Raw genomic sequence first — 26,619 nt, 5'->3', positions numbered from 1 at the left:
TCAAAAAGTATTATAAATTACTATTTTTCATGTCACTATAGTAAATCTTTTTTTATAAATTTAATAGTAAAATTTTTTGTAATTTAAATATCAAATAAATAAATATAATATCATATAATTTAGAACAAAAGAAGTAAATATTTGAACGATATGTTTATGAATATCTAAGCCCAATGTTACTATATAAGTTTTTTTTTTAAAAAAGAATTTCATTCAATATTCAATATCTATATTGAAATTTGGTTAATTTGGATTCATGTTTGATAAGGCTCTATATTCAGAGAATAACATTCTCTACTAATTTTTTTAACATTTATGGCTCAAATTCAAAACCTCTGATGCTTTATTTTTGGTCTTGTATACCGCTTGAGCATTTGTTGTTGTTTTCTTGTTTGTCTTTACTGAAGGTGGATTCCTCATAAAGTAATAAATTACCACTAGGGCGGCTTAAGATGTGAAACTAAATCTTAAAACACTAGATACCAGATTATGTGACATAATTGAAATTTAGAAAGTTATTCAAAAAAATCTATATATGGTTTTAAAATATTTTTAGTTATTTATTATAATTTATAATATATTTTGTGTATTATATTGAAATAATATAAATAATTAGTTTATGTGTTTTAATTTAAGTGACACATATAAAAATTTAAGAGTTCACCAAAATGTTTATATGTTTTTCAAATATTTTAATTTATTAGTTATTATGATTTTCTTGTTATTTTTCAAATGATATAAGGTACTTGCGTAGTTTTAATTTATCTGACATCAATAGAATTTCAAGAATCAATTAAAAGTTTTATGTGTTAATTGGAGTCTTACATGCATCCTACTACTATGTTTTGAAATTTATAGTCGAAAATACTTATTAATTTGTATCACTAGAAATGACTTCATATATTTTTAAGGGTAAAAAGAGAATTATTAAATTTTAATTGTTTTTTTAGGTATAAAAACATGACATTTTAGTTATTGAGTTTGCTTGAGTTCTGGGATGAAAGTAAAGAGGGTATTGATAGGTAGCTGGGGAGGATCTAACAGCTCGTTTACGCGTTCACGTGAACTCTACATACGGTGTATTATGTACATATATGTTAAGAAATCAACAAAATATTTATAGATATTTGACTCTAAATCCAATCACAATCAACATGAGATAGGTTGAAGAAATTCATAAATTTTCAAATACGTCTAGTTTAGGCTTAGAGCAGAGGAGTAGCACAAGAGGTACAATTACAAGTCTTAGGTACAAAAGCACAAACTCCGTAAGGCTTATTAGGAAGTTGACAATCTATAACAAAGCAACAAGGCAAACTTGTACAGTTGCTGGGCTCTGTCTCTGCCTCTGCCTCTGCCGCGGACACACAACACTTGCAAGCCAGACACAGCTGAAAAGGCTGTTGTTGTTGCGACCATAACCACGTCTTGTTAGACTTATTAGCTGCTAATTCCATTTCCAGCTCCTGAGATGCTGTTACTAGTCTGTATTCTGTATCGCGATGCAATGGCTCTAATCGTTTCCTCAATGATGTTTCGTCTTGCTTCATAGCATCGTCATCAGACTCAACACCAGGATTAGTCACATGAGAGCCTGAATAATGTCTTTACAAATGAATTACCAAAGGATATCTAAAACTAAACGACAACTCTATTTGATACATTTTACTTATCTTTTAGTTAAAGATGCAGAAGATTTAAAAGTATTCTTTTTACTACTCTAAACCTCGTCCAAGTCAAAATCAAACAAACAAACTGAAATAGACGGAGTTTAAATATAGCTTTGCAACTAAACTAGTATCAAAAGAGTTACCTCTAGCTGAAACCATCATAACCAAACAACAGAAGATGAGAACAAGAATTAGTGGTAGTGATGATAGTTTTACGAGATTTTGAGCGAACGATTTCTGCATGATTCACAACAGTACGAGTAGAGGAGCAACCACATCAACTGCGGACCAAAAGGTAAGAGTTGTAAATGTGTGTGGGAACAGATTGTTATGTGTAAATTTTTTAGAGTTGTAAGAGCAAGCAATAAAGGGATTGGCTTATTGGTAAAGTGGTTGATTAAGGAATATATTCTAAGTTTGGTTGAACTCCATTATTCCTCTACATCTATGACAGTTGGAAAATTCTCCATCACAAATAGAACAAATTTAAACACTTTTATTGATTCCTAAAGAATAAATTAAACACTCAAAAAAATTGTTCTGCCTTATCTCCTTTGTTTGTTTCTATCTGTTGGAAAATAATTATTGAATCGGGTCCACCCATAAGGAAATCGAGTCAAGAACTAGCACGGCTAGGGTCAAGGTTATATGTGATATAATGAAAAAGCTTCCAAATCGTATAAGCTTGCAGTTTTCTGGAGATTCTATATGATAATCTACCTTTGTATTGCAATTTTTGTAAGCATCAAGGTCAAGATGAAGATAGTTGTCGTTTCATTTCAAAAAGAAAATCAAATTAACAAACAAATTGATGATACCATTTAAGTTGCTTTAAAAGGTACTATTGATAGTGAAAAGTATCAAGGTGATGCGATAGAAATAAGGAAAGATCGTAGAAGTTGATCAACGTAAAGCTATTTCTCTAGATCGACAATTGGTTGCTACCACTTCTGAGCAAAATCCTGCAGACTCAATGGATGTTGATACAAGTAACATTGGTGTTCAAACAACTACTGAAAACGAAGGTGATCATGATTGCAATAACCAACAGACTGCTACTAATGAGGTGCAATCAGAAGAAGTTGGGTTGAATTTGATGTCTAATGCAACTAAAAACGCAAGGAGAACACCAAGAGTTGGGTTTGATGCACCACGAGTTGGTTCAGGGCAAAATTAATGGATTCAGGACAAAAACCAATGGATACATCTGATGTTGAAAATTTTGGGCAGCGGGTTTTGCAAGTTGAAAACGAGAATGCAACTAAAAACTAGACACTGTTGCACACAAAAATTCAACTAGTAGTCGGACCCTTTTCCCGGCTAGTCAAAATAAATCTACATGTAGTGAAAAGGGTGTGACTAGAAATTTTCATGACAATGAATAGTTTCGAGTCTTTATTGAAAACTACTAGAAAGCAAGTAAAGTAAACCATAGAAACGTAGTTAGACTCTTTGGATGTTGTTTGGAAGCTGAAGTTCCCTTACTGGTTTACGAATATATATCTCATGGAACTCTTTCTGAGCATATCAACAACCAAAATGGAGCGCGTTGGTTATCTTTGCAAAATCGGTTGAGAATTGCTTCTGAGACTGCAAATTCACTTGCTTATCTTCATTCATCTGCATCCATGCCAATAATTCATAGAGACGTCAAATCTACCAATATTATTGGATGATTATTGGATTAGTCTCACTTGAACAAACACATGTTGCTACATTGGTTCAAGGAACGTTAGGGTACTTAGATCCTGAATATCTCCATACAGGTCCATTGACAGACAGAAGTGATGTTGATAGTTTTGGAGTAGTTCTTGCAGAGCTTTTAACAGGGATGAAACCTATTTTTGAGGGGCACAAGTGACGAGGACAAATGTTTGGTGGAATATTTTGTATCATCAATGAAAAAATAATAGCTTATTACAAATTCTTGATGATAGAGTTGTAAGAGAAGGAGATATTGAGCAACTTCAAGAGATCGGTGAGCTCATTAAGAGTTGCCTTCACTTGTACGGGGAAGATAGGCCTACAATGAAGGAAGTGGCTATGGAACTTGAGAGCTTAAGAAATTTCACTAGCCCTTGGACTAATATTTGCACACGGACATGAAGATCAGAATGAAGTATAAGTTGAGATAAATCTTCATTAGTACCCAATACAAAGATCCCGCGGTGATCCAAAATAAAATGTCAATATGATATCTGTGTGTTTGTAAGTTTCATTTCTGGCTATCTGTAATTTCTTTCATATTGGATGTTCTCATGTACTTTATTTTCTTTTGAACTCAATCATCAATAATATATTGCTTAAATTGAATTCCCAGAAACTAATGCATCAAGTTGAGAACTGACATATCAAACTCGGTCATCATATATTGCTTAAAATTATCAACCAATACATGATCATTCCAGTACAGATTAAATCATCTACATATAAGAGCATATAATGACAAGCTTTCCATCTTTAGTTTTCGTAGAAAGTGTATGCTTGCTTATAAGGACATTTTCTAAAACATGTCGTATTAAAATAAGCATCAAATGCAACTATACCAAGCTCGTGGAGCTTGTTTTAGCCCATATAGTGCTTTTCTCAGTCTACAAACTTAATGTTCGCTGTCATACTTAATATAACGAGGGGGCTGATCAACGTAAACCTGCTCTTGCAATTCTCTATGTAATAAGCTGATTTCACATCCAATAAAATAGATCATATTTGGTATTTAAAAAAGGACTCATTGAGAACAATTGTATTACTATATTTAAGTGTATTAAATTAAGATTTACTTGTTTCATTGATGTATTTATTCTTTCCCCTTATTTCAGTATCTAAATTTGCTTACATTATAAAATTCTGCATGCATACACCATTGATACAACTTATTCACATAAATATTTTACCATGACGATAAACGAGTACACACCCTAGCATCCTTGTAAATTCTGCCTGGTCGACAAAAGTAACCTTTCTTTGGGGCACAATGAATATCTTCAGAGCAAATGCATAGTCCTTCTAGTGCACACCCTTCTTTGAGTATGGTCAACCCTTCTTTTAACCCTAAAACTTGATTTGTCCACTCACTTGAAAACAATCCTAATTGATCATAACTTTGTTTAACTTTCAGAAATTTGTCAACATTTTTGTACTTGGTGATTGCACCAATAAATGCTACATTCCTGTTTTTACCCCAATGTGGCAATGCCCCATATTTGAAAAATGCTAGTTGTTCTACCTCTTCAAGAATATCTTCAAAGAGTCTAGGGGACATTGCATCTTTGCTTCTATAATATGTGATGTCAAAATCCAAACCATCTTCTTGTTTACCTAAGTAAGCATTTGAAGTTGTAACATATCTCATGAGGATTCCATTGTATAAGTCAAGGACACATAGTGCTTTAGGCTCTAAAACAACTAGTTTTTGAACATCTTCAATGAAACCTTTGACTTTGGATAAGCTAATGCTAAATGTTGTTTGGTGAAAAAATAGACCTTTAACTCTATGGTCCCATGGGCATGTTGTGATTGTTGCATCTTCTAGACTGTCTAGGCATGTTCCTGATGCTTGGACTCGATTGTGTAAGCCAACCACCGGGTAGCCTGTAAAGGTAAAACCTGAGAGAAAATGCAATATGTAACTATGTTGCTTTGACTCTTTTAAAAAACATCAACAGGTACAATGCCGGATTCTTTAAAAGTAGTGTATTTTTAGAGAATCCGATACAGGTGAATCATCAAAAGGACAATATGAAAGAATTGACTAACCATTGTTTGTCAATCCATAAGCACCCAACTTCAATGTGGAAGTAGTTAGTTTGGCACTTGAGCATTTTCCACCAGCATCATTTGTTAATTCTTGATTCTCCTCTAGTGAACCAAGAAAGAAGAGTTAAAAGTCGTGACCTAGTATCAAAAATGTTACCATAAAGTTTGAAAGAAAGTACATTAGAAGCAATTTATGAACAATTAATTAATTACCTGTAGTTCTTAAAATGGCGAGAACGAGTGAAGGTGTAGAGCGAAATCCCAAGAAGTCATTAAGGGCATTGCCACGAGTGTTGGGAGAAACTCGATCATCGATTCTATAAATAACTTTGCGCTGGCTCGGATACCATGTAAAATCAGCAAATTCATGTTGTCTCCCAAAGGTAGTTGCATCTTCCCCTAAGTTTGAGTCATCCCTTTCGGAAAGAGTAATTGAACGTTTGAACACTCGTTCTAGTTTCAATGTCACCTAAATTTTTATTTCACACATACTTATCTAAGTATTTATATTACTTGAGTGTACTTATGTAACAATTCAAGTTACCAACATAACTCACTACAAGAAAACTGTGAATTACATGAGGGTTTTCCTTGGAATTAGTATGAAAATTTGCAGGAAAATAGGTTTTTATCATTTATCATGCTTATTCAAATATCTTGTATTATTTATACTATGATTTGCTCTGTATTAATTTTACACCATATGCTACTGTATTAGAAAATCTAATACATTCTGTCAAACGACTCAGAGAACATACCTGTGAAACAACTCCAAGAACACCTAGTGACACTCTAGCTGCATTCAACTCAGAGCTACCATTTTCCAATATTCGAACTTTAGCATAATTATACGATACATCAGCTGGTGTAACGATTCGAAGTTGCATAATGTAATCATGTACCGAACTTCCCATACCCCAAAGAGAACTTCCATGAGCTCCAGTCCCAATTAAGCCACCAATAGTTAAACCCCACCAGTAAGGCGCGTAAGGCAGGACTAACCCTGCTTTACCCGCCTCACTAATAAGTTGTCTCAGTGTCACCCCACTTTCAACGGTTATACTCATGTTCTCTTGATCGATTCTCAAGATCTTATTTAGATATTTTGTACTTATAAGCAACCCGTGGTCTTGATCATCATTGTCTAGACATACCAATTTAGGTATGCTATGAGAAAATCGAGTTGCGATTTTCATTTTTCTCTTTTCTCTTGCTGCATTTGCTACTACACTAATGAGTTCTTCTTCTGTTGTTGGAAAAATAGCTTCAGATGCCTTGCAAATCGCGCGATCCGGGAAGGCCCCGTATGAGTTTGTAATGGTGCAGTTGAAATTTGTGTTGTGTGAACATTTTATGGGATCTTCAGGTGGGCTTGATTTAACTGAGAAGATCAGAAAGAAAATCAAACTTAGTTTTATGATTTTGAGGTCAACCATGACTGGTGAATGAGAGAGATGTACAACTTGTATAGATAGAGAGTTGCTGAAATACATAGAAATAATGATGATTAGTGTGGGAGATGATGATATAAAATAAATTGATACTAATTATATGTGTAGATGTCTCATTGAGGAGGTGCGAGAGGTTGGTTACAGTGGATATGAGGAGAGATAGAGTTGGGTTGAAGAAGTATTCTAATGATTAGAGACATTACATGGTGTAATTTCAAATTAACGACGGCATAAAGTTAGGTGTAACTTCAGTTTTCGGGTTAACGCGATGGCATAACCTTAGATAGGAGGCTGTGGAGGAGTCATGCTAAGTTACAAGATAGTAGATAATGGTGGGTCATTTTATTTTATTATTGTAGTTCTTAATTTTTATTTATATCATCGTTTGTGACTTATTGTGTTGCTGTTATTGCATTATTTTGTTGTTCTTGTATCCTTTGCGCTACCTAATTCCTATTAATTGCTATAAATATATAGCAATTAATAGATTTATTTCACTTGAGTTGAGAATTTATCAAAAATAATTTCTCTTACTTTAAAAATATAATTATAACTTTTTCGTACAAATACCTGAAGAATATTTTGGAGGCAATAAATGAAGGGGCCACGAAAACATGCATCCTAATATTAGGATTATGACATGCCAACCTCTCTTTTAATCTTGTAGGGGAATAGTCTTGCACGTCAGACAAGAAAAATCAAATAAGGCAAAAAAAAAAAAAAAACAAGTATTTTTTTATACCACAATATTATTATGTTAATATGTTAATATAAATGAACTTTTTGACATGTTAAAATATAAAAAAATTGTGTTGCAAAAAGTGACATGCCATGGAATTCCATCATTTTGTTTTTTTTCTTTAATTCGTGTTGCTAGTGCATAAATGAGTTGTTGTACTAAGTTGAAAGCTTTATTAACCTTAGAAGTGAAGATATATATATATATATATATATATATATATATATATATATATATATATATATATATATATATATATATATATATATATATATATATATATACTAGTTTCTGAGGACGTGCTTCGCACGTGTATTCTATGTAAATTTTTATAGATATGTTATAATGATAAAAATTTTATGGAAATATATATGTAAATTAATGAATAATATAATGTAACAATTACAAAATAAGAATAAAGACTTACGCAATAAAACATTCATACAAAAACTAAATTAAGAAGTCTGATAGTGATAAAAAAAAAAGACAAAAAGAAACAGATTTAAGAAAGATCCAATGTAAACATTGTTCTTATAAGACTGATATATGTATAGATGAAAAAATAAGTATAAAATTAGTACATAACTCTATGAGTTCTTATCGACTCCTTTCATATCCTATCAAAATTCAAGAGGTTTCTTCATCTACTTTAACTATAGAATGAAAATGATAGCCTAATAATCTTGGTAGGGGTTTCATGAGATTAAAAAAGTTGAATTTATGTAGATAGAATAGAAAGAATATCAAAAGATATATTAAAGTTTTAGTTTAAATATTTGGAGGTTATGAATATGAAAAGATAAGAGTTATGAATATTAAGAGTATAAAGTTGAATAAGTAATTAACAAATAATAATAAATAAATGAAGAATATGAAAAAAGAAGTTAAAATTAGCAAATCATGTAGAAAGAACAACTAAAGTTCTTATCACGCAATTAAGCGTTAATGAATTTAAATTTGTGAAGATAGAGTCATTCTTTAATAATAATCGAGAGGACATTATCAACGTGTGTCTCCATTTTGCAGATTTGCACCCTTTATATTAAATAATTCGTTATTTATCATAAAGGATAATACTTTATCCACATAAATTATATTATTCATGAGAGGGGTTAAGGAAAAAGTTATGAGAAAGAGGAAAAATATAGCAATTTAGTAAAGACTTTTTTTTAAAAAAAATTATAATTATTATATACATATAGATTATAGATGATAAATATTAATTAATTGGATATTTAATTAGAAATCAATCTTTAGAAGTCTAAAAGTCATTAACCTTTTAATTAAATTTATACAATCAAATATTTAAATATTTTATAACAATTTAATTTATAGAAGGGGTAAAACTGTAATTCAACTTTCAACTTTTTTTGTTCATGCTTTTAGTAATACTAGTTTCCGAGCACGCGCTTTGCGCGTGTAATCCATGAGTATATTATTTCTTAAAAGATAATATTACTAAATAATAAAATATGTCTAATTGAGATTTCTTACTTTGTTTAACTACTAATTGTGACACTCCAGTTTTCTGACCTCCTAGTGAATGCATCGAAATAATAATATGAAAAATTAATAAAATAAACTTCGTTTATAATTCAAAAATAAGTTTACAAAGCAAAAAGGAAAAATAACAACTATCTAAATTAAATTTCTCGATAGTTCCGTTTTATTGGTAGAATAATGTTAGAAGAAATAGTGTAAGATTAACTTTGAGTGAAAGGAAAACAAAACCTTTCAACTTTTTTACTTTGCCTTTTGAATCACCTGATAATTATAATGAATGTGTTTAAAGTATTCTATTAAATTTTTATCCACAAACACTTTAAACTAATTAGTTAACTATAAATATTTAAAACTATGATGTAAAAAGTCTTATTATTTATATTTTGAAAATCAGAATATTTATGAATAACTACTATTTTTATATAAAATTTAATTTTCTCTTCATACATAACTTATCCACCATTAATCTAATATTATATGTTTCACCTTTTTTTTTCCATAAAAAGAAAAGAAAAGAGTAAACATCCTATTTTATCACATTCATTCTTAAAAATGAAAATTAATGTATATGTAAAATTATAAGAACGAAGCAATCATTTTATTTTTGTCTCCATAGTGAAACGGAACATTTGAGCATACAAAATACAAATATGAATTCAGAGCAACTTAATAATAAAACAAGAATTCAACTATATGAAGAGAGACAAAAAAGTCTTATTATAATTCTTACTACAAATAAGTATAGAACTAACACATCAAGCTCCGATGCTTCAGTAATTGAATTCTTGTTTATTCTCGTGACTGCAGAAGGGAATCTCACAACTTTCACCTCAAATTGTAACATTATTTCACATTTTTAGAGTTCCTACACACAAGAATTGTAGGAGTGGTAAATAAAAGTTTTTCTTGAAAAAGTTAAATTTATAGAACAAAATTTTGGAAACATGAAAAGTCACATGAATTATTGTTAAAATAAATATAAAAAAGATAGAGATGAAATTTAATTTTAAAGATATATGAATCTACTTTGTTAAAATAAATATAAAAAAGATAGAGATGAAATTTAATTTTAAAGATACATGAATCTACTTTAATTTCTTGTCTATAAGAAATAATTACTCATTTTTATTTTATTTACATTTGTGTTAGAAATTTGAAAGGTCAAGATTAGGGAATGAGAATAAGAAGATTATATATATGAAAAATATAAAAGTTTTAATTTATTAGAAGGGCAAAATAGTAATTCAACTTTTAAGTTTTGTGCTTCATGCTTATAATAATATATGATATGATATATATATATATATATATATATATATATATATATATATATATGATATATTTGTTTGAGTGACTTTATAAAAGAATATCTATAACTTGAATAATTTTATTGATACAAAATAAAGTTGAATGACTATACTAAATAATTACTCAAAGTACAGTGATCTTTAGAGATGTGTTGAGTGACTTATGAAAGAAAATTTCAAAATTGAATGATTTTATTGATACAAAATAAAGTTGAATGACTTCATTGGGGAGAAGTAATTAAACATGACATGGTGTAACTTCTTCAGTTTAACGACGATATGACCTTAGGCATAACTTTAGATTAACCCAATGACATGACCTTAAATAGGAGATTGTAAAGAATACATACTAATTTTGTTATTGCTAAGAAGCAGTATACATACTCTATTTTCTCCAAACACATCGGTAAAAATGCATCTTGCTATTTTTTTTTTTACCCCAATCTCTTAATATAGATGAATGTTGTGGCATGTCAAATATATAAAGGAAGACTTCCTCCATCTTGTATTTAAAATTGATTTGTATTGCAATACTGACATGCCATTCCATCATTTTGTTTTTTATGCAATTATACAATGTTGAAAGCATAAGTAAGCTTTGAAGCCAAGAGATATAATTAGAATTTAGTACCATATAAATACTAAACAACTGTCACATAGGTGTAAAAGACATTAGACATAGCATGTTTTCTTTAATTTCATTTAGGCCAACCACATGTACAACCCTTTTAATGTGCTCTTAAATTTTATTTCACTTTTAACCTTTTTCAACTTTATTTCTCATCCATTATTTAAACACAATGCTAATTGGACAGATTGTTGAGATATTTGCATGAGATATTCTTTTTAAAGTTAATTTTAAATTCTTTTGTGAACGCACTCAAAGTTGAATGATATAAATATGAGCTGAAACTAAATTAAACGGCATGTTTACCACCTTGCCATAAAACAGAATATCAAGAGTATTTTGCTTTAAAACACTAGTGATAAGAAATAAGCTGATTTTGATAGCTTTAAGACAACTCTTAGCTTGAAACTATCTTTAACTTCTCTCTGACTTGGTCTTCTCTTTGGAGTTGACTCTTAGAATTTATGAATTCAACAACCCTAATTTTATGATGATTCATTGAGTTGACAGAACATTACCTTTAGCTTCAAATATTCAGTTTTAAGTGCATGTGTGTAACCTTTTAGTACAAATGTATCATACATTTCCCTAATCATTCATCGGAAGATGTGTGTGCGCGTTGCATCGTTGTGTCTCTTTGGGATATTGTTGATGTCAACACCACTCAGGCTATCGTCCCAAGAACCATAACGAAAGGTGTGAACGTTACCAAGCCAGGGTGCCAAAAGAAATGCGGAAATCTAACAGTTCCATATCCATTTGGTAATAGGGAAAAATTCAGGCTGCGCGATTTGAAATCAACTGTAACACTTGATTCAACCCTCCTCGACCATTATTAGGTGATCTTCACATTTACGACATCTCTGATACTCAAATTCGTATAGCTACATATGTGGCTAAGAAGTGTTACAATTCGCTAGAAATGTCACGTAGGATGTGGAAGCATGGGCAAGTGTTGGTGGAACTAGTAGCAGTCCTTTCACTATCTCTGAACTAAACAAATTCACCGTCTTAGGCTGTGACGATGCTTCTTCAATCCCTGAGAGTGAAAAGTTCAGCGCCAATGCTACTAGTGTTTGCATCTCGTTGTGTCAAAGGCGAGAGGACGTGCTACAAGGATATTGTTCCAGGATTAATTGGTTGCTGCCGGACATCAGTCAACCAAGGGTCTAAAGTATTATCAATTTTCGTTATATAGTTTTGGTAATCATCATAGAGCCTGGTCATATAATCCTTGTGGTTATGCTTTTTTAGGTGAAAAAGATAGGTTCCTTTTCGGGGGCTTGTCAGATTTTCGTGATCCCAAATTGGTGCAAAGAATTGTTGATACTGTTCCTTTAGTCGTAGATTGGGCTCATGTGTAGATGCTCGAAAAAGAAATGATTATGCTTGTAAAGCAAATAGCTTTTGTGTAGATTCTGACAATGGTTTGAGAGGATACCGTTGTAGTTTCTATACAGGATTCGAAGGAAATCCATATCTTGTCACAGGCTGTGTAGGTTCGTGTATGACCAATTGAGTTTAACTTATCTATATGGTTAAAATACTCTGTTTTAAGCTGATTTTTGTAATTTCCTAATTCAGATATTGATGAATGTGCGGATTCAAAAGCCAATCCCTGTGAAAAGATCTGCACTAATACACCGGGAAGCTTCAATTGTACTTGTCCTCATGGGTACTATGGTGATGGCCTCAAAAATGGATGCGGTTATACTGCCAAAAACTCTCAATTCCCCGTCATTAAGGTTTCTCTTGGTATGTTTTTTTCATCGATAAACACTCTGTATTCTTCACTTTTTACCCTCCATCAGTACCATATTGGCTTTGCTTGTATCAATTTTCTTGAACTATTAGATTTTCAAGAAGAGTCTGGTTACTCCAATTAAAATGTAGGCTTCTTCTCGTTAATTATTGGTTCGAGTTGGGTATACCTTATCTTCAAGAAGAGGAAGCTCATCAGGCTTAGGGAGAAATTCTTCCAACAAAATGGTGGCGTACTAATGAAACAACAAATCTCGTCAAATTAAGGTGGTGTAGATCTGCCAAGATTTTCACTGCGTAGGAGCTAGAGAAAGCTACCAACAAGTACGCAGACGACAGAATCCTTGGACGAGGTGGTTATGGTACGGTTTACAAAGGATTTTTACCTGATAAACTCATTGTTGCAATCAAAAAGTCGAGAATGATGAATGACAGCCAAATAGAACAATTCATTAATGAGGTGACTATTCTTATTCAAGTTAATCATCGAAATGTGGTGAACCTCGTTTGGAAGCAGAAGTTCCTTTACTAGTATACGACTACGTTTCTCATGGAACACTGTTCCAGCATATTTACAAGAAAGATGGAGTACTTAGTAACTGGTTATCGTGGGAGATTTGTTTAAGGATTGGTGCAGAAGCTGCTGGCGCGTTTGCATACCTTCATTCTGCTGCATCAAAGCCTATTATACACAGGGACGTCAAGTCTGCTAACATACTATTAGATGAATATTACACCGCGAAAATATCAGATTTTGGAGCATCGAGGCTAGTTCCATTTGATCAAACACAAGTCACAACTCTAGTCCAAGGTACATTAGGATATCTAGATCCTGAATATTTCCACACAAGTCAATTAACTGAGAAGAGCGATGTCTACAGCTTTACAAGAGTCCATTTAAAATAGGCATATGTCCTATCCCCGCAAAATCGAGGGGCCCTATTATTTTTAAGTAACTATATGCTATACTTTTTTTAAAAAAATATTGAGTATCGATAATTTTGGTTTGTTTATTGAATAGTATTCATAGAAAAATTAAAGTTTCCATATAAAAAGCAAAAATTGTTAGAAGTTTTGACATATCTAGAGTATTATATCTCAAAGTATAATTAAATGGATTGACTATATTAATTGAAATGGAGTAATTAGAAGATAAAAAAAATTGATTATGAGATCTTGAAAAGCTAGAAGAATACACATCATAAAAAAAATATACTTAGGGAAAAAAAGTTTAAGGACTTTATTTGAATTTAATTTAGCTTGAGGCAACTAGTGTGATTAAGCCGCACAGCGAATACTTACTAGGACCAAAAAACATAATATACCTAATAAAGTTTCAAAAGATACCTACTAATATTTACTGATGTAAATTTCTTACATCTATTCAAAAGAATATTACATATCACATGTACAAGTTCACCAAAAACATTTGCACATCACTCTGCACCAAAGCTGCAACCAACATAATTTTGAGTGATTATGTTAAGACGATTTTGCATGACATCCATAGACGGATAAGGAGGAAAACACAGGTAGTAAAAGCATGTCCGCGAGGAAGGCAAGCAATCATGAGAGACTGAAGTTCGGTAGATGTGAAGTTTCGAATCTAGACCACCAAAGCCCTCAACAGGCAGAGACTTGATTGAAGTCCAGAAGAAGAGAAGCACATTTCTCTGCTCAGCCGACATACTTCCAACTATCTGCAGCAATAGAAAAGAAAAACTTTGAAATATAATAACTTTGGAAGAGTTCAAAAATCTACCATGTAGACTTCTCAAATGTTTATACTCTGGAAACATAACAAGAAATAAGTACCTCCCAGAACCAGGATATTTGAGGATCATCTATTTTGTAGCCATTGTAATTTGTATGTTCTTTCCAGTCTTTTACAGAAACAACAGTTTTACTCCCATGTAGCATCCTGTTAAGGTCTTCATGATCTAATATCTGGTAAAAGGATTTCCGGAGCTGCTGGTCAGTAATTATGTCAGCAAAACCTTGAGCAAAATGGGCTACCTGCTGAGCAATTGATGTGACAAAACGGTGTTTAACAAGAAGATTAACATAGTTATCCCTATTCTCACTGTTAACTAACGTATTTTTTCCATCAGGGCAAAGCTCCACCACTTTCCTGGATCCCAATTCTTCATCTTCACAAACAAATGTTAGGCCTAGGACATCTTCATCCACCATATTCGTATCCATCTCCAGTATCTTCTTGCAGCCACTGTACAAGTAGGGATCTGCATCCCTAATGTCTTCAAACGAAATATCCTCTCCGGCTAATTGCAAAAAGAACACACGATCAAACGTAATGCTTATTTGTACTCTATGCAACAAGGCCAACGCAATCATCCTGCCGGAGAAGGTAAAATACTCAAGGTGCAAGGGATCCACTTTAGATGCTGCAAGCACAAAATGCGGATGAGGGTTATTTGCATTGTAAGTTGTAACAGAGAGAATAATATTACTTTTCGTGAAATGTCAAAAGATTGTATTGGACAGCTTGCAGCCATCTTATGGAGTATATTCCCAGTTGTTTCAAACATATTGTAACGAAGAAAAAAATGATAATACAGCTAGTAAATACTCATTCATATGCCATACAATCCAGGTACAATATGCAGCTTAATGGAGAAAGATGTCAAAGTAAAACTGCTATGGCCATAAATAAGACTTGGAACTCTTTCGGACACTACTTCATGAACTTTATCTGATTGCCTGGTGTGATTAGAGAATCAGAGAACCTAAGGACATCAATAATAACACAACTAAGAAAATATACTAACATGAGAACTAAATCGAGACAAAATTAAAAATTAAACCTCAGCATGTTAGAATGGCTTAATCTCCTCAAGCAGGCTGGCATTATAAATGTATATATATCAGCATCTATTCATGCACACATTTAAGCAGAAACGAGTTAAAAATTATCAGTTGTCGCATATTTACGACATACTTTAGGGATCCGGCCAGGCAGGATGAATGTTGAAACCTATTCCAAAATCCCAACTTTCAACAAATCTAGACAATAACACAGTACCCAAAAAAAATGGGAAAATGCACAAGTACCCTCCTAGACTATGACCGAAATCCCAAAGACACATCTGAACTAAATTAAGGTCCTATTACCCCTTGAACTTATTCTTTTTGTAATTTTGTACACCTTTAGTCTTACGTGGCACATTCCATGACTCTTCGCAATTGAGGCATGTGGGAGATATTTGGATACCACGTAAATTTTTCTGTCTGAGACATACCTCCCTAGGCACCCAAATTCTTATCCATGGCCAAATACAGAAGGGAAAAACCTACCTCTGATCAAGAGTGTATAGCAAGACATAATAGTAAATAGACCATTTGTTTGTCCTTCCCAATCACAGTATCAGGTTTGGGCTGTAAGTTGGGGCTGCTGCTCAGTTGTTCTAAAAGCTGTCCTAGTTGTTTCTTCTTTCTAAGGAGGATTTGCTATCCTTCTTTTGGGTCGGCTACATAGTTAAACAAATCTGAGAAGGGAGAGTGTGGCAGTGGTTTGATACACGAAAAGAAGCTAAACAAATCTGAGAAGGGGAGTCCGGCAGTGGTTTGATACACGAAAAGAAGCTAAACAATCAAAAATTCCGTTTTATAAGGTATAAATTATCTTGCCATATCAGGATCTTTTCCTATTCTCACCCTTGAATAATGAATGCATCTTTCTGTAGTTCCTTCCACAAATATTCAATGTGTGTCCTCATTCCTTTCTCTTTAGTTAGTTATACAAGTTCCATTTCGCTTACAATTACTTTAAATAGATTAAATGCACTTTGGAATTAGTAAAACCCTCAGACATGGGTTTCATGAAAGAGTTGAACCTCAAAGAATGCTATGACGGTATGAACATCAAGCAACCTTACATGGTTTATATAAGGAGAGATAATACGTATACGCATACTCACAAGGATTCAACCTCTGTCTCATACTCTTTATCTATTTTTGAGGAAAAATTAAATAAGAAACATCTTTCATGCTCGACAACTTTAGATCCAAAAACTAACAGGAGGGATAAATGAGAACAAAATGTCAAGAGAAGCTTACCTGGATTTGGGAAAAACCTTCTCCCGTCATTTGGGCATGAAACAAATAGAGCATTCTGAGGGTTGAAAATTGCTTCACATACCAAGGAAAACCACTCCCTCAACACACCAGGCCCGGTGGCTTCTTCATTCTCAAACTGAATAAATAACTGGCCTTGCAGCGACTTAGGACTCGCACGTCCAATGTACTCAAATGATTGTTCAAACAAACGAGACCTGCAAATGAGCATCTCGTACAACTTCTCATTCTTGTGCCTCCCTTCTTGAAGCATCTTCAAGGCAAACTGCTGCCTTATCTTAAAATTTGTTACCTCCTTGTGCTCAAGAATCCACTGATAATCCGTAGACTTTTTTGAAAGTTTAACTATCAGAAAGCACAATTCAACTCTTCTTTGCCTTATCTTCTCCCAAAACATTTCCTCCATACCCTTGTACAACTTTGAAATGCTTTCTAATTCCTTTAGAATTAAAAGATATTGCGACCAACAGCTTACAATAGCCTCACCTCTTTCTTTGTTTATCAAACCCAGTTTCTTTAGACACAACTCCAATTTTTCTAGCAAGTCACAAAAAACACGATGCACACCTTCAATCTCAAAACATTCATTTCCTGTTTCCCGTTGCATCAAGGAACGGAAACTGACCGGACTGCCAAATGCTTCTGGACGCCATATTGCACACTTCACCGGGTGCATAAACTTAATAAACTCACACACATCACTGTCCGATAACGGTATAAACTCAGCTGATTGCACACTCATTTCTAAACCACGTGATAACCTTGTTGCCAACTCACGAAAAAAAGGAAAAACATCCTGCAATCTTGGCACACACTTGACATCACAGACATACCACTCCATCATTGAAGCTAAACTACTCCGGCAAAATATATATAAAGCATCATCAACACTCACAGCCCCTCTTAAAATCTTACAAAACTCGAACAATATAGGAGAAAACTGCTTATATACAGGACTGGCGAAAAGTGTCTTAAATGAATCAATAAATTGACAAATACATTCACGAGCCGCTTGTTTGGTAGTTAGAGAAGGAGATACATAAAGTTTTACCAGTGCTGCAGGAACAGAGGAGTGAATAAATATTTGTAGATATTGCTCGGATCCATCTGCGCCATCCTTTGGGGTCATTATGAGAAAATCTGTAAGCATCTTCATCATACAGGTGACATTAGCATTAACATCCGTGTTGTCATCGCAATTGCAGAGGTCATTAATAAGTGAATTTAAGTCATTCATCAGCTTCCACGTGTGAGGATGGCGCGTGCTTCTCATTCTTCCAACGAGTTGTAGAGTGTCATCGTTTTGTACACCACATTCGGATAACCTTTGTTGCAACTGAAGCTGTTTCCCTCGGTAGATTAATCGCTGTTCCATTCGTGGTACACCTGAGGTCGATTGAATTGATCGAATTCCTGTGATCGACTGGATTTTCCGGTGAACTGATGCAACTGAGTCTGAGGAATCAGCTTGAAGAACCAATGTTTTGCCTCCGGAAAACATACGGACGAAGAACTGAATGGGGTATGACAGAGAAATAGGGAGAGTCTCGTCGTATCTCATCCGGGCATCTGCGGCGGCATAATCATCTAACTTGCGTCTGGTATTACGGTACGCCATTGGAAGTTTGATCAGCAGCAGGAGGAAGCAAGGAAGATTTTAAGCTCACGAGTGTTTAGTTAAACGACTCGCACAAATAAGGAAGAGTTTGTCTTACCTATAAACGCTCATTCTTCCTCTATCCAAGTAGGAAAAGGTAATCCTAACCGAAATTTTAGACTTTATTATTTTTTAATTTTTTTTTTTATACCTTTTTAGCTAATCATGAATATAAATATTTTTTCACGCGCCTAGAGTCACGTAAGATAAAAAGTGTACATAATTATAAAAAAAAAATGAATTCAGTGATATAAACTTGTGGATCGATTTTTTTATTAAAAAATCTCAAATCATGATATGAAATCACATGATGATATGGAATTATCATGTAATTTCATATAATGGTTTTTGGAGAATATGAAATCATGAGATGGAATCGACGTGAAATCGCATGTCCAAACGCTGATTTCATCTCTCGTGATATGGTGTTACATGATCAAACGCCTACTTAGTTTAGTTAAGATGTGTTTCTGAAATTTCGATCATATAGAGGTCAATGGCGAAGCTAAGATTTTTAACAAAAGGGTTCAAAATATAAAAAACTAAACATACAAACTAATCAAAAGAAGATTCGACATATACTGTATATACATGGAAAATATTTTAACCATAGTAAGATTATCCAATATAGCTCAATTATTGTTTATTACACAAACTGTTTTTACTCTTCTTCTTTTTTTTGATGAAGTACATCCTTGTTCATTTTGACGATTTGTCCACGTGCCCACTTTTTTAGTTATTTATTCTAGCTTTAATTGTGAACACTAACAAATTGATGAAAGAGAATTATTGATTTAAAATTTAATTTGTGGCAAATGTGAATTATTTTTTAGTAAATAATATATTAAATGACTCAAAATATTGAGAGGAATTCATATTTGAAACTTGAGATTGCTTAGAGGAGATTTGAGTTAATCAAGACTAAAAAAATCAGCTTGTGTGTAGGAAAGATGAACTATTGAAATTTATAAATATTGTATGAACAAAGTATATGGATGTATATACATTTTTCATACATAGTTATATATCATATCTCTATATATATATATATACCTAATTATATATTATTTACACGCTATCTATACATTCCATCCTAATAGGCAAAAGTACAAGTTATAATGCCTTGACATTTTTATTTCTTTTGCTTAAGTAGTGCAATGAAAGGCTTTTTAGCCAAGTTTTGATCTCACATCTTGAAGCAAAGGGTCAGGCATAGTCCCCCCTTTTGCAACTCTTCTTTGGCCAATGGTATATTTACGCACTCCCTTTAAAATAGGTAGGAGGCCTGGGGACCTACTTTTTATTAAAGTTATAATAGGCTTGTTTTCTTACAAAATAAATATTGAATACAGAATTTTTTGGTTTGCTTATTGAGTACCTTTTTGTTGAAAAATAAAGTATTTATTAGAAGTTCGACATATTTAGAGTATTATGTCTCAAGAAAGATTAAATAAATTTTGTTATATTATCGATTGAAAAGGAATTATTAGATTCGAAAAAGCTATTACTAATTTTAATCTCAAAAAGCAAGAAGAATACACTTCATTTTGTATTTAGCTTGAGTTCACTAGTGTGTTTGAGCCGCATTACTAACCCAACAAACCAAAAGTAGATGCAATGGGACTGGGCAAGTTTGAACATTTGAGGAGGCGGGGTGTCCAATTTTTTCTTTAAAAAAAATCACGGGGAAGGAGCGGATTTGCGGTTTGCAAATTGAAATCTCACACGCACTAAAACTATTAATGTAAGGAAAAATTCATTTATAGATTCCACCTTAGCTTTCTAAAAAAAACTGATGAGCTATTTGTTCACAACTTTATGCCTCTTTTTTTAGAAGGTTACATCTATTTAGAAGAAATATTCCATATCACATGCATGTACCAAATTTGCCCATCACGCGGCACCAAAGCTGCAACCAACATAATTTTGGGTGATTATGTTAAGGCGATTTTGCATGACTTCCATAGACGGATAAGGAGGAAAACACAGGCGATAAAAGCAAGTGTGCGAGGTAGGCAAGCAATCATGAGAGCCTGAGAGTCTGTAGATGTGAAGTTTCGAATCTAGACCACCAAAACCCTCAACAGGCAGAGACTTGATTGAAGTCCAGAAGAAGAGAAGCACATTTCTCTGCTCTGCCGACATACTTCCAACTATCTGCAGTAATAGAAAAGAAAAACTTTAAAAATGCTGCCCAGAAATCCACCACATGAAGAAAGAAAAGATCAAAGGTCTATACTTCTCGATAGTTAATACTCTGGAAACATAACAAGAAATAATTACCTCCCAGAACCAGGATATTTGAGGATCATCTTTTTTGTAGCCATTGTAATTTGTATGTTCTTTCCAGTCTTGTACAGAAACAGCAGTCTTACTCCCATGAAGCATCCTGTTAAGGTCTTCATGATCTAGGATCCTGTAAAAGGATTCCCGGAGTTCTCGGTCAGTAATTATGTCAGCAAAACCTCGAGCAAAATGGGCTACCTGATGAGCGATCGATGTCACAAACCGGTGTTTAACAAGAAGATTCACATAGTTATCCCTATTTCGACTGTTCACTATCATACTTCTCCCATTAGGGCAAAGCTCTTCAACGTTCCTACATCCCAATTCTTCATATTCACACACAAATGTTAGGCCTAGGATATCGTCATCCACCACTTTAGCATCCATCTCCAGTATCTCTTTGCACCCTCTGTACAAGTAGGGATCAGCATCTATAATGTCTTCAAACGAAATATCCCCTCCAGCTAGTTGCCTAAAGAACACACGATCAAACGTGATGCTTACTTGCACTCTATGCAACAAGGCCAATGCAATAATCCTCCCAGAGAAAACAAAATACTCAAGGTGCAATGGGTCCACTTTAGATACTGCAAGCACAAATGAAAATGAAGGTTATTTGCATTGTAGTAGAGAGAATAATATTATTTTCGTGAAAGATTGTATCAAACAGCTTTCTAGTTGCAACCATCTTATAAATGTAGTTGTGCCATACAATCCAAGTATACTAATGAGGAAAAAGACTGATGATACACCTAGTAAATACTCATTCATATGCCATACAAACCAAGTATACTAATGCACCTTCATTAAGAAAGATATCTAGCAAGAACTGACATGCCATAAATAAGACATACTCGTTCGATCATTACTTCATCAACTTTATCTGATTGCCTGGTGTGATTGGAGAATCAGAGAACCAAAGGACATCAATAATAACACAACCAAAAAAATATACTAACATGAGAACTAAATCAAGAAAAAAAATCTCAGCATGTGGCTTAATCTGCTCAAGCAGGCTGGCAAAATTAAACAAGAACTCAGCTTTCCTGCTGGATAGTAAATGAATATTGGCAGAAGTGACAAAAACTCAGCTTTTCTTTTGGATAGTAAATGAACTTGTGAAGTCAAGTATGGTATCAATGTCATTTACATTTGAGTTAATTCAAACTAACATTATATTCTTCCCTTTCTCGGCGAAGTATCATTGAATCTTCTCTCTAGATGATCCATAAGATTGCTGCCAGTAGGGAAAAACCTACCTTTGATCAAGAGTGTATAGCAAGACTTTAATAGCAAATAGACAATTTGTTTGTCCTTCCCAATCATAGTATCAGGCTAGGGCTGCTGCTCAGTTGTTCTAAAAGTTTTCCTAGTTGTTTCTTCCTTCTAAGGAGGGTTTCCTATCCTTCTTTAGTTAAACAAATCTGAGAAGGGGAGTGTAGAAGTGGTTTGATACACGAAAAGATGCTAAACAATCTGAAATTTCGTTTGTAGCGGGTGTTATCTTGCCATATCAGGATCTTTTTTTTTTTGGGTACTACCCAACCCTTGAAAAATGAATAGTTCATGTTCTATAGTTCCTTTCACAAACCTCGAATGTGTGTCCTCATTCCTATTTCATTAGTTATACTAGTTCCATTTTGCTTACAATTACTTTAAATAGATTAATACACTTTGGAATTACTTATGTAGCGACAAATCAGTTAAACCCTCAGACATGGATTTCATGAAATAGTTGAACCTCAAAGAATGCTACGAGGGTATGAACAGCAACATCAAGCAACCTTTACATAAAGAGAGATCATATGTATACGCATACTCACAAAGATTCAACCTCTATCTTATACTATTTATCTATATTTGAGGAAAAATCAGATAGAAACGTCTTTCATATGACATGTTTGTGTACAATAAATGTTTACCTGGATTTGGGAAAAACCTTCTCCCGTCATTTGGGCATGAAACAAATAGAGCATTCTGAGGGTTGAAAATTGCTTCACATACCAAGGAAAACCACTCCCTCAACACACCAGGCCCGGTAGCTTCTTCATTCTCAAATCGAATAAATAACTGGCCTCGCAGCGACCTACGACTAGCATGTCCAATGTACTCAAACGAGTCTTCAAACAAACGAGACCTGCTAATGAGCATCTCCCAAAGCTCCTCCCTCATGTGCCTCCCTTCTTGAAGCATCTGCAAGGCAAAACGTTGCCTTGTCTTAAAATTCGTCACCTCCTTGTGCTCAAGAATCCATTGATAATCTGTAGACTTTTTTGAAAGTCTACCTATCAGATAGCACAAACCAACTCCTCTTTGACTCATCTTCTCCCAAAACATTTCCTCCAATCCCTTATACAACTTTGAAATACTTTCCAACTCCTTCAAAATCAGAAGATACTGGAACCAACAGCCTACAATAGGCTCACGTCTCCCTATGTTTACCAAAGCCAGTTGGTTTTCCAGTTCCTTTAGGCACAAGTCCATTTTGTCCAGCAAGTTACAAATTATAGTATGCACACCTTTAAGCTCATTTGCTGCTTCATCTTGCATCAACCAAGGTAAACTGACCGGACTGCCAAATGCTGTTTGACGCCGTATTACCTGCTTTACCGAATGCATCAACTGAATAAACACAAGCACATCACTATCTGATAACTGTTTAAAATCCGGTGATTGTGCACTCAGTTCCAAGCTATGAGATAACGTGGTTGCCAACTCATCAACAAAAGGGAAAACATGATGCAATGTTAATACATGCTTAACATCATGGACATTCTCCACCATCATTGCCGCTAAACGACTACGGAAAAATAGGTATAAATCATCATCAACACCCGCAGCCCCTCTTAGAATCGTACAGAACTCGAATAATATAGGAGCAATCAGTCTATATACAGTTGTAGGATTGGTGAAATGGTTCAGACAGTTTTGTACAAATTGACAAATGCACCCATGAGCAGCTTGTTTTGTAATTAGAGAAGGAGATACATAAAGTTTTACCAGGGACGAAGGAACAGAGGAGTGAATAAATATGTGGAGATATTCCTCCGATCCATCTGCGCTATAATTCGGTGTTTTTATCAGAAAATCTGTAAGCATGTTACTCAGACGGGTGACATAAGTAATAATGTTTGGGTTATCATTGCAGTTGCAGAGGTCATCAATAATTAAATTTAAGTCACTCATTAGCTTCCACGTCTGCGGATGGTGCATGCTTCTCATTCTACGGACCAGTTGCAGCGTATCGTCATTTTGTATGCCACATTCCGATAACGTTTGAGACAACTCAAGCTGTTTGCCGCGGTAGATTAATCCCTCTTGCATTGATGGTACAGCGGAGGAGGTCGATTGGATGGGTCGAATTCCGGTGATTGAGTGGATTTTCCAGTGAAGAGATGCAACTGTATCAGACGAATCGGCTTGAATGACCAGTGTTTTGCCGGAAAACATACGGACGAAGAATTGAATGGGACTTCTCAGAGAAGAATTGAAAAGGATTTGGTTATGTCTCATCCTGGCCGTGCTGGCACCGGTATGATCGTTGAGCTTGCGTTTGGTACTAGTGTCGTGAGGTAACTGGTCCGCCATTGATGAGCAACAAGAAAAGAGTTTTGAGCTCTGCAATAATACGTTAGAGAGGAAATGAAATTTTTCTTGACTATTAAGCTACAGCCAGCCTTCCTCCACCTGTGCACTAATTTTAAATTAATTTTCCTCTTTTGGTCAATTTCAAATATTTTTCTGTTTTAGTAATAAATAATCTTTGACTTTCTACATTTATAGTTAAGGTTTATAACACTAAAATATTTTACAAATGACTCAGACAAAAAAGAAGTCAAACCATCCAATATACTCCCCATTTATATTATTTTCCTTTTTTTTTTTTTGTCTCTTGTATATATGTATTTTTAAGGTCACAACTCATAATATTAAAGGGTTCTTTTGAATACATTTAATACTATTTTCATTTAGAATTACAAAATAATTTTTTATTATTATTTTCTTAAATTTTGTATCGTAAAATTACGTCATTCTTTTTTAAATCCAAAATCTTTGTTTTAAACTATTTTCCTTTTTGTCTCTTTCAAAAAAGAAATATGCAACTAAAATTGAATAGAACATGTTCTTCTTCTCTCACATGAAATTATCATTTCTAATTTATAAAAAAAAGGATTGAATATTCCATACATAAATTGTAAATAAAAATTAACGTAAAAAAAAGGCAACATTCTTCCTCCATCAGCGCAAAATTCACCTAGCTACTTTATTACATAGTTTCAATAACTCGATAACAAACATGGTTCTCTCATGAAATTCACACACAAATTGTTAGTGTACCTGTATGGTAACCATTCACATTATTAGTGTACTGGCGTGGTATCTGATTCAATAATAATATATACCAACGTGATAATCAATTCAATAAATATATGTACTGGCGTGATATCCAAGTAATACATATGTATCAGTGTTAATATTTGATCATATATATATGGCATTGTACCCGATCAAATAAATTAAAAATATATGCACCAACGTGGTACCCATTCTCGGTCATCAATATACAACACAACCATAATCACATTGAATAGTAATCACACTTGTACATTCAAGTAAACACATCCATAGTCATCTTATACCTTGTCAGAGTATAAAACGAACCAACACTAATGGATCCAATATATGAGCCCTTACAAAGAGCTTAATGAAGAGTCGCCCCAATCCTACTAGGTACAATTATGAGATTTGAATTATCTAAATTCTTACCTGATTTGACGTTCAATACTACTTTCAAAACAATGCAATAATGTTGAATAACTTTATGATGTCTCGTTTAGAAAAAATTGATTGTCCTTGTGTTGAGTTAATACTCAAAAAGACTTTTTTATAGCTTAATGAAGAGTCGCCCCAATCCTACTAGGTGCAATTATAGGATTTAGATAATCTAAATTCTTACCTGATTTGATGCTCAATACTACTTTTCAAAATAATGCAATAATGTTGAATAACTTATTGATTGTCTCGTTTAGGAAAAAGGTTCTACTTAAGGGAAAAATTGATTGTCCTTATGTTGAGTTAATACTCAAAAAGGCTTCTTTATAGCTTTACTAAACTTGCTTTAAAAGACTATGCTTTATGAAAAAATGATTGTACTTTCCCAAAATTGAGATATTTTTTTTAAAAATAAACTAGCAATGATATTCTTTCTAACTAATATATGATATACTAGTTATTTTTAAAAAATAACTAGTAATTCGTACTTTTCTGAAACTTTTTTTTGAAATAAAACTTTAAGACTTGAAATTTACTTTACTCATGAAAATTATGTACATGAAATAATATGCCAAAAATCTAAAACGAACTCATAGCAAGATATGATATATTCTTCAAAGATTCATCACAGAGATAGATGTTCACAATTCATAGTTTGGTACAAGTTCATCAACATGGAGAAGAAATCTTGCTATCTTAGAAGATTCATCCAAAGAGATTATCCTATTAGTATAAAAGTTTGATAGGTGTCACGACCTAGATTATCGTAATTGACGCCCACAAAACCTCTCAGGTGGGAGAACCATTACTACAACCTAACTAAAAAATTTAACGAAAAACTAAACATTTGAAGATACGGAAACAGATTTAAATATCTAAAGAAATATATAATTTTCATAAAAATCCAAAAATTTAACAAAACATCTATCATAACATTGCGAAAAATAACTCCTAAAACTTGAGAGTTAATGTACAAAACTCTAATAATGAATA

The 26,619-nt window shown here is 33.4% G+C and overlaps 5 protein-coding genes and 1 pseudogene across 5 annotated transcripts; 1 reads left to right on the top strand and 5 right to left on the bottom strand.

Annotated features, from left to right (window-relative positions):
- Positions 1-1,097: 1,097 nt before the first annotated feature.
- LOC101255726 (uncharacterized) lies at positions 1,098-2,211 on the bottom strand. Its single transcript, XM_004246726.5, has 2 exons — positions 1,814-2,211; positions 1,098-1,594 (listed from the first exon to the last, which is right to left on the bottom strand). The coding sequence occupies exons 1-2, from the start codon at positions 1,911-1,913 to the stop codon at positions 1,206-1,208; spliced, it is 489 nt and encodes a 162-aa protein (XP_004246774.2). The 5' UTR covers positions 1,914-2,211; the 3' UTR covers positions 1,098-1,205.
- A 432-nt stretch (positions 2,212-2,643) lies between these two features.
- LOC101253525 (wall-associated receptor kinase 2-like) lies at positions 2,644-13,865 on the top strand (annotated as a pseudogene).
- Positions 4,402-7,049, bottom strand: LOC101256030 (probable L-gulonolactone oxidase 6). The gene is made up of 4 exons (XM_004246727.5): positions 6,185-7,049; positions 5,640-5,895; positions 5,427-5,528; positions 4,402-5,276 (listed from the first exon to the last, which is right to left on the bottom strand). The coding sequence occupies exons 1-4, from the start codon at positions 6,917-6,919 to the stop codon at positions 4,561-4,563; spliced, it is 1,809 nt and encodes a 602-aa protein (XP_004246775.2). The 5' UTR covers positions 6,920-7,049; the 3' UTR covers positions 4,402-4,560.
- Positions 13,866-14,031: 166 nt separating the features above from the next.
- LOC101253823 (E3 ubiquitin-protein ligase UPL5-like) lies at positions 14,032-20,375 on the bottom strand. The gene is made up of 3 exons (XM_004246891.4): positions 16,893-20,375; positions 14,631-15,220; positions 14,032-14,515 (listed from the first exon to the last, which is right to left on the bottom strand). The coding sequence occupies exons 1-3, from the start codon at positions 18,526-18,528 to the stop codon at positions 14,252-14,254; spliced, it is 2,490 nt and encodes an 829-aa protein (XP_004246939.2). The 5' UTR covers positions 18,529-20,375; the 3' UTR covers positions 14,032-14,251.
- A 62-nt stretch (positions 20,376-20,437) lies between these two features.
- LOC112942143 (E3 ubiquitin-protein ligase UPL5-like) lies at positions 20,438-22,179 on the bottom strand. The gene is made up of 3 exons (XM_069289036.1): positions 22,113-22,179; positions 20,851-21,440; positions 20,438-20,724 (listed from the first exon to the last, which is right to left on the bottom strand). Exons 1-3 carry the CDS (start codon positions 22,177-22,179, stop codon positions 20,461-20,463), a joined length of 921 nt encoding a protein of 306 aa, XP_069145137.1. The 3' UTR covers positions 20,438-20,460.
- Positions 22,180-22,707: 528 nt separating this feature from the next.
- On the bottom strand, positions 22,708-24,303 carry LOC101254126 (E3 ubiquitin-protein ligase UPL5-like). Its single transcript, XM_026032870.2, has one exon. It carries the CDS (start codon positions 24,301-24,303, stop codon positions 22,708-22,710), a length of 1,596 nt encoding a protein of 531 aa, XP_025888655.2.
- Between the last annotated feature and the right edge of the window lie 2,316 nt (positions 24,304-26,619).

Source organism: Solanum lycopersicum, chromosome 9 (assembly GCF_036512215.1).
Source record: "Solanum lycopersicum chromosome 9, SLM_r2.1".
Taxonomy (NCBI): domain Eukaryota; kingdom Viridiplantae; phylum Streptophyta; class Magnoliopsida; order Solanales; family Solanaceae; genus Solanum; species Solanum lycopersicum.
This window is presented reverse-complemented; position numbering and strand designations above follow the sequence as displayed.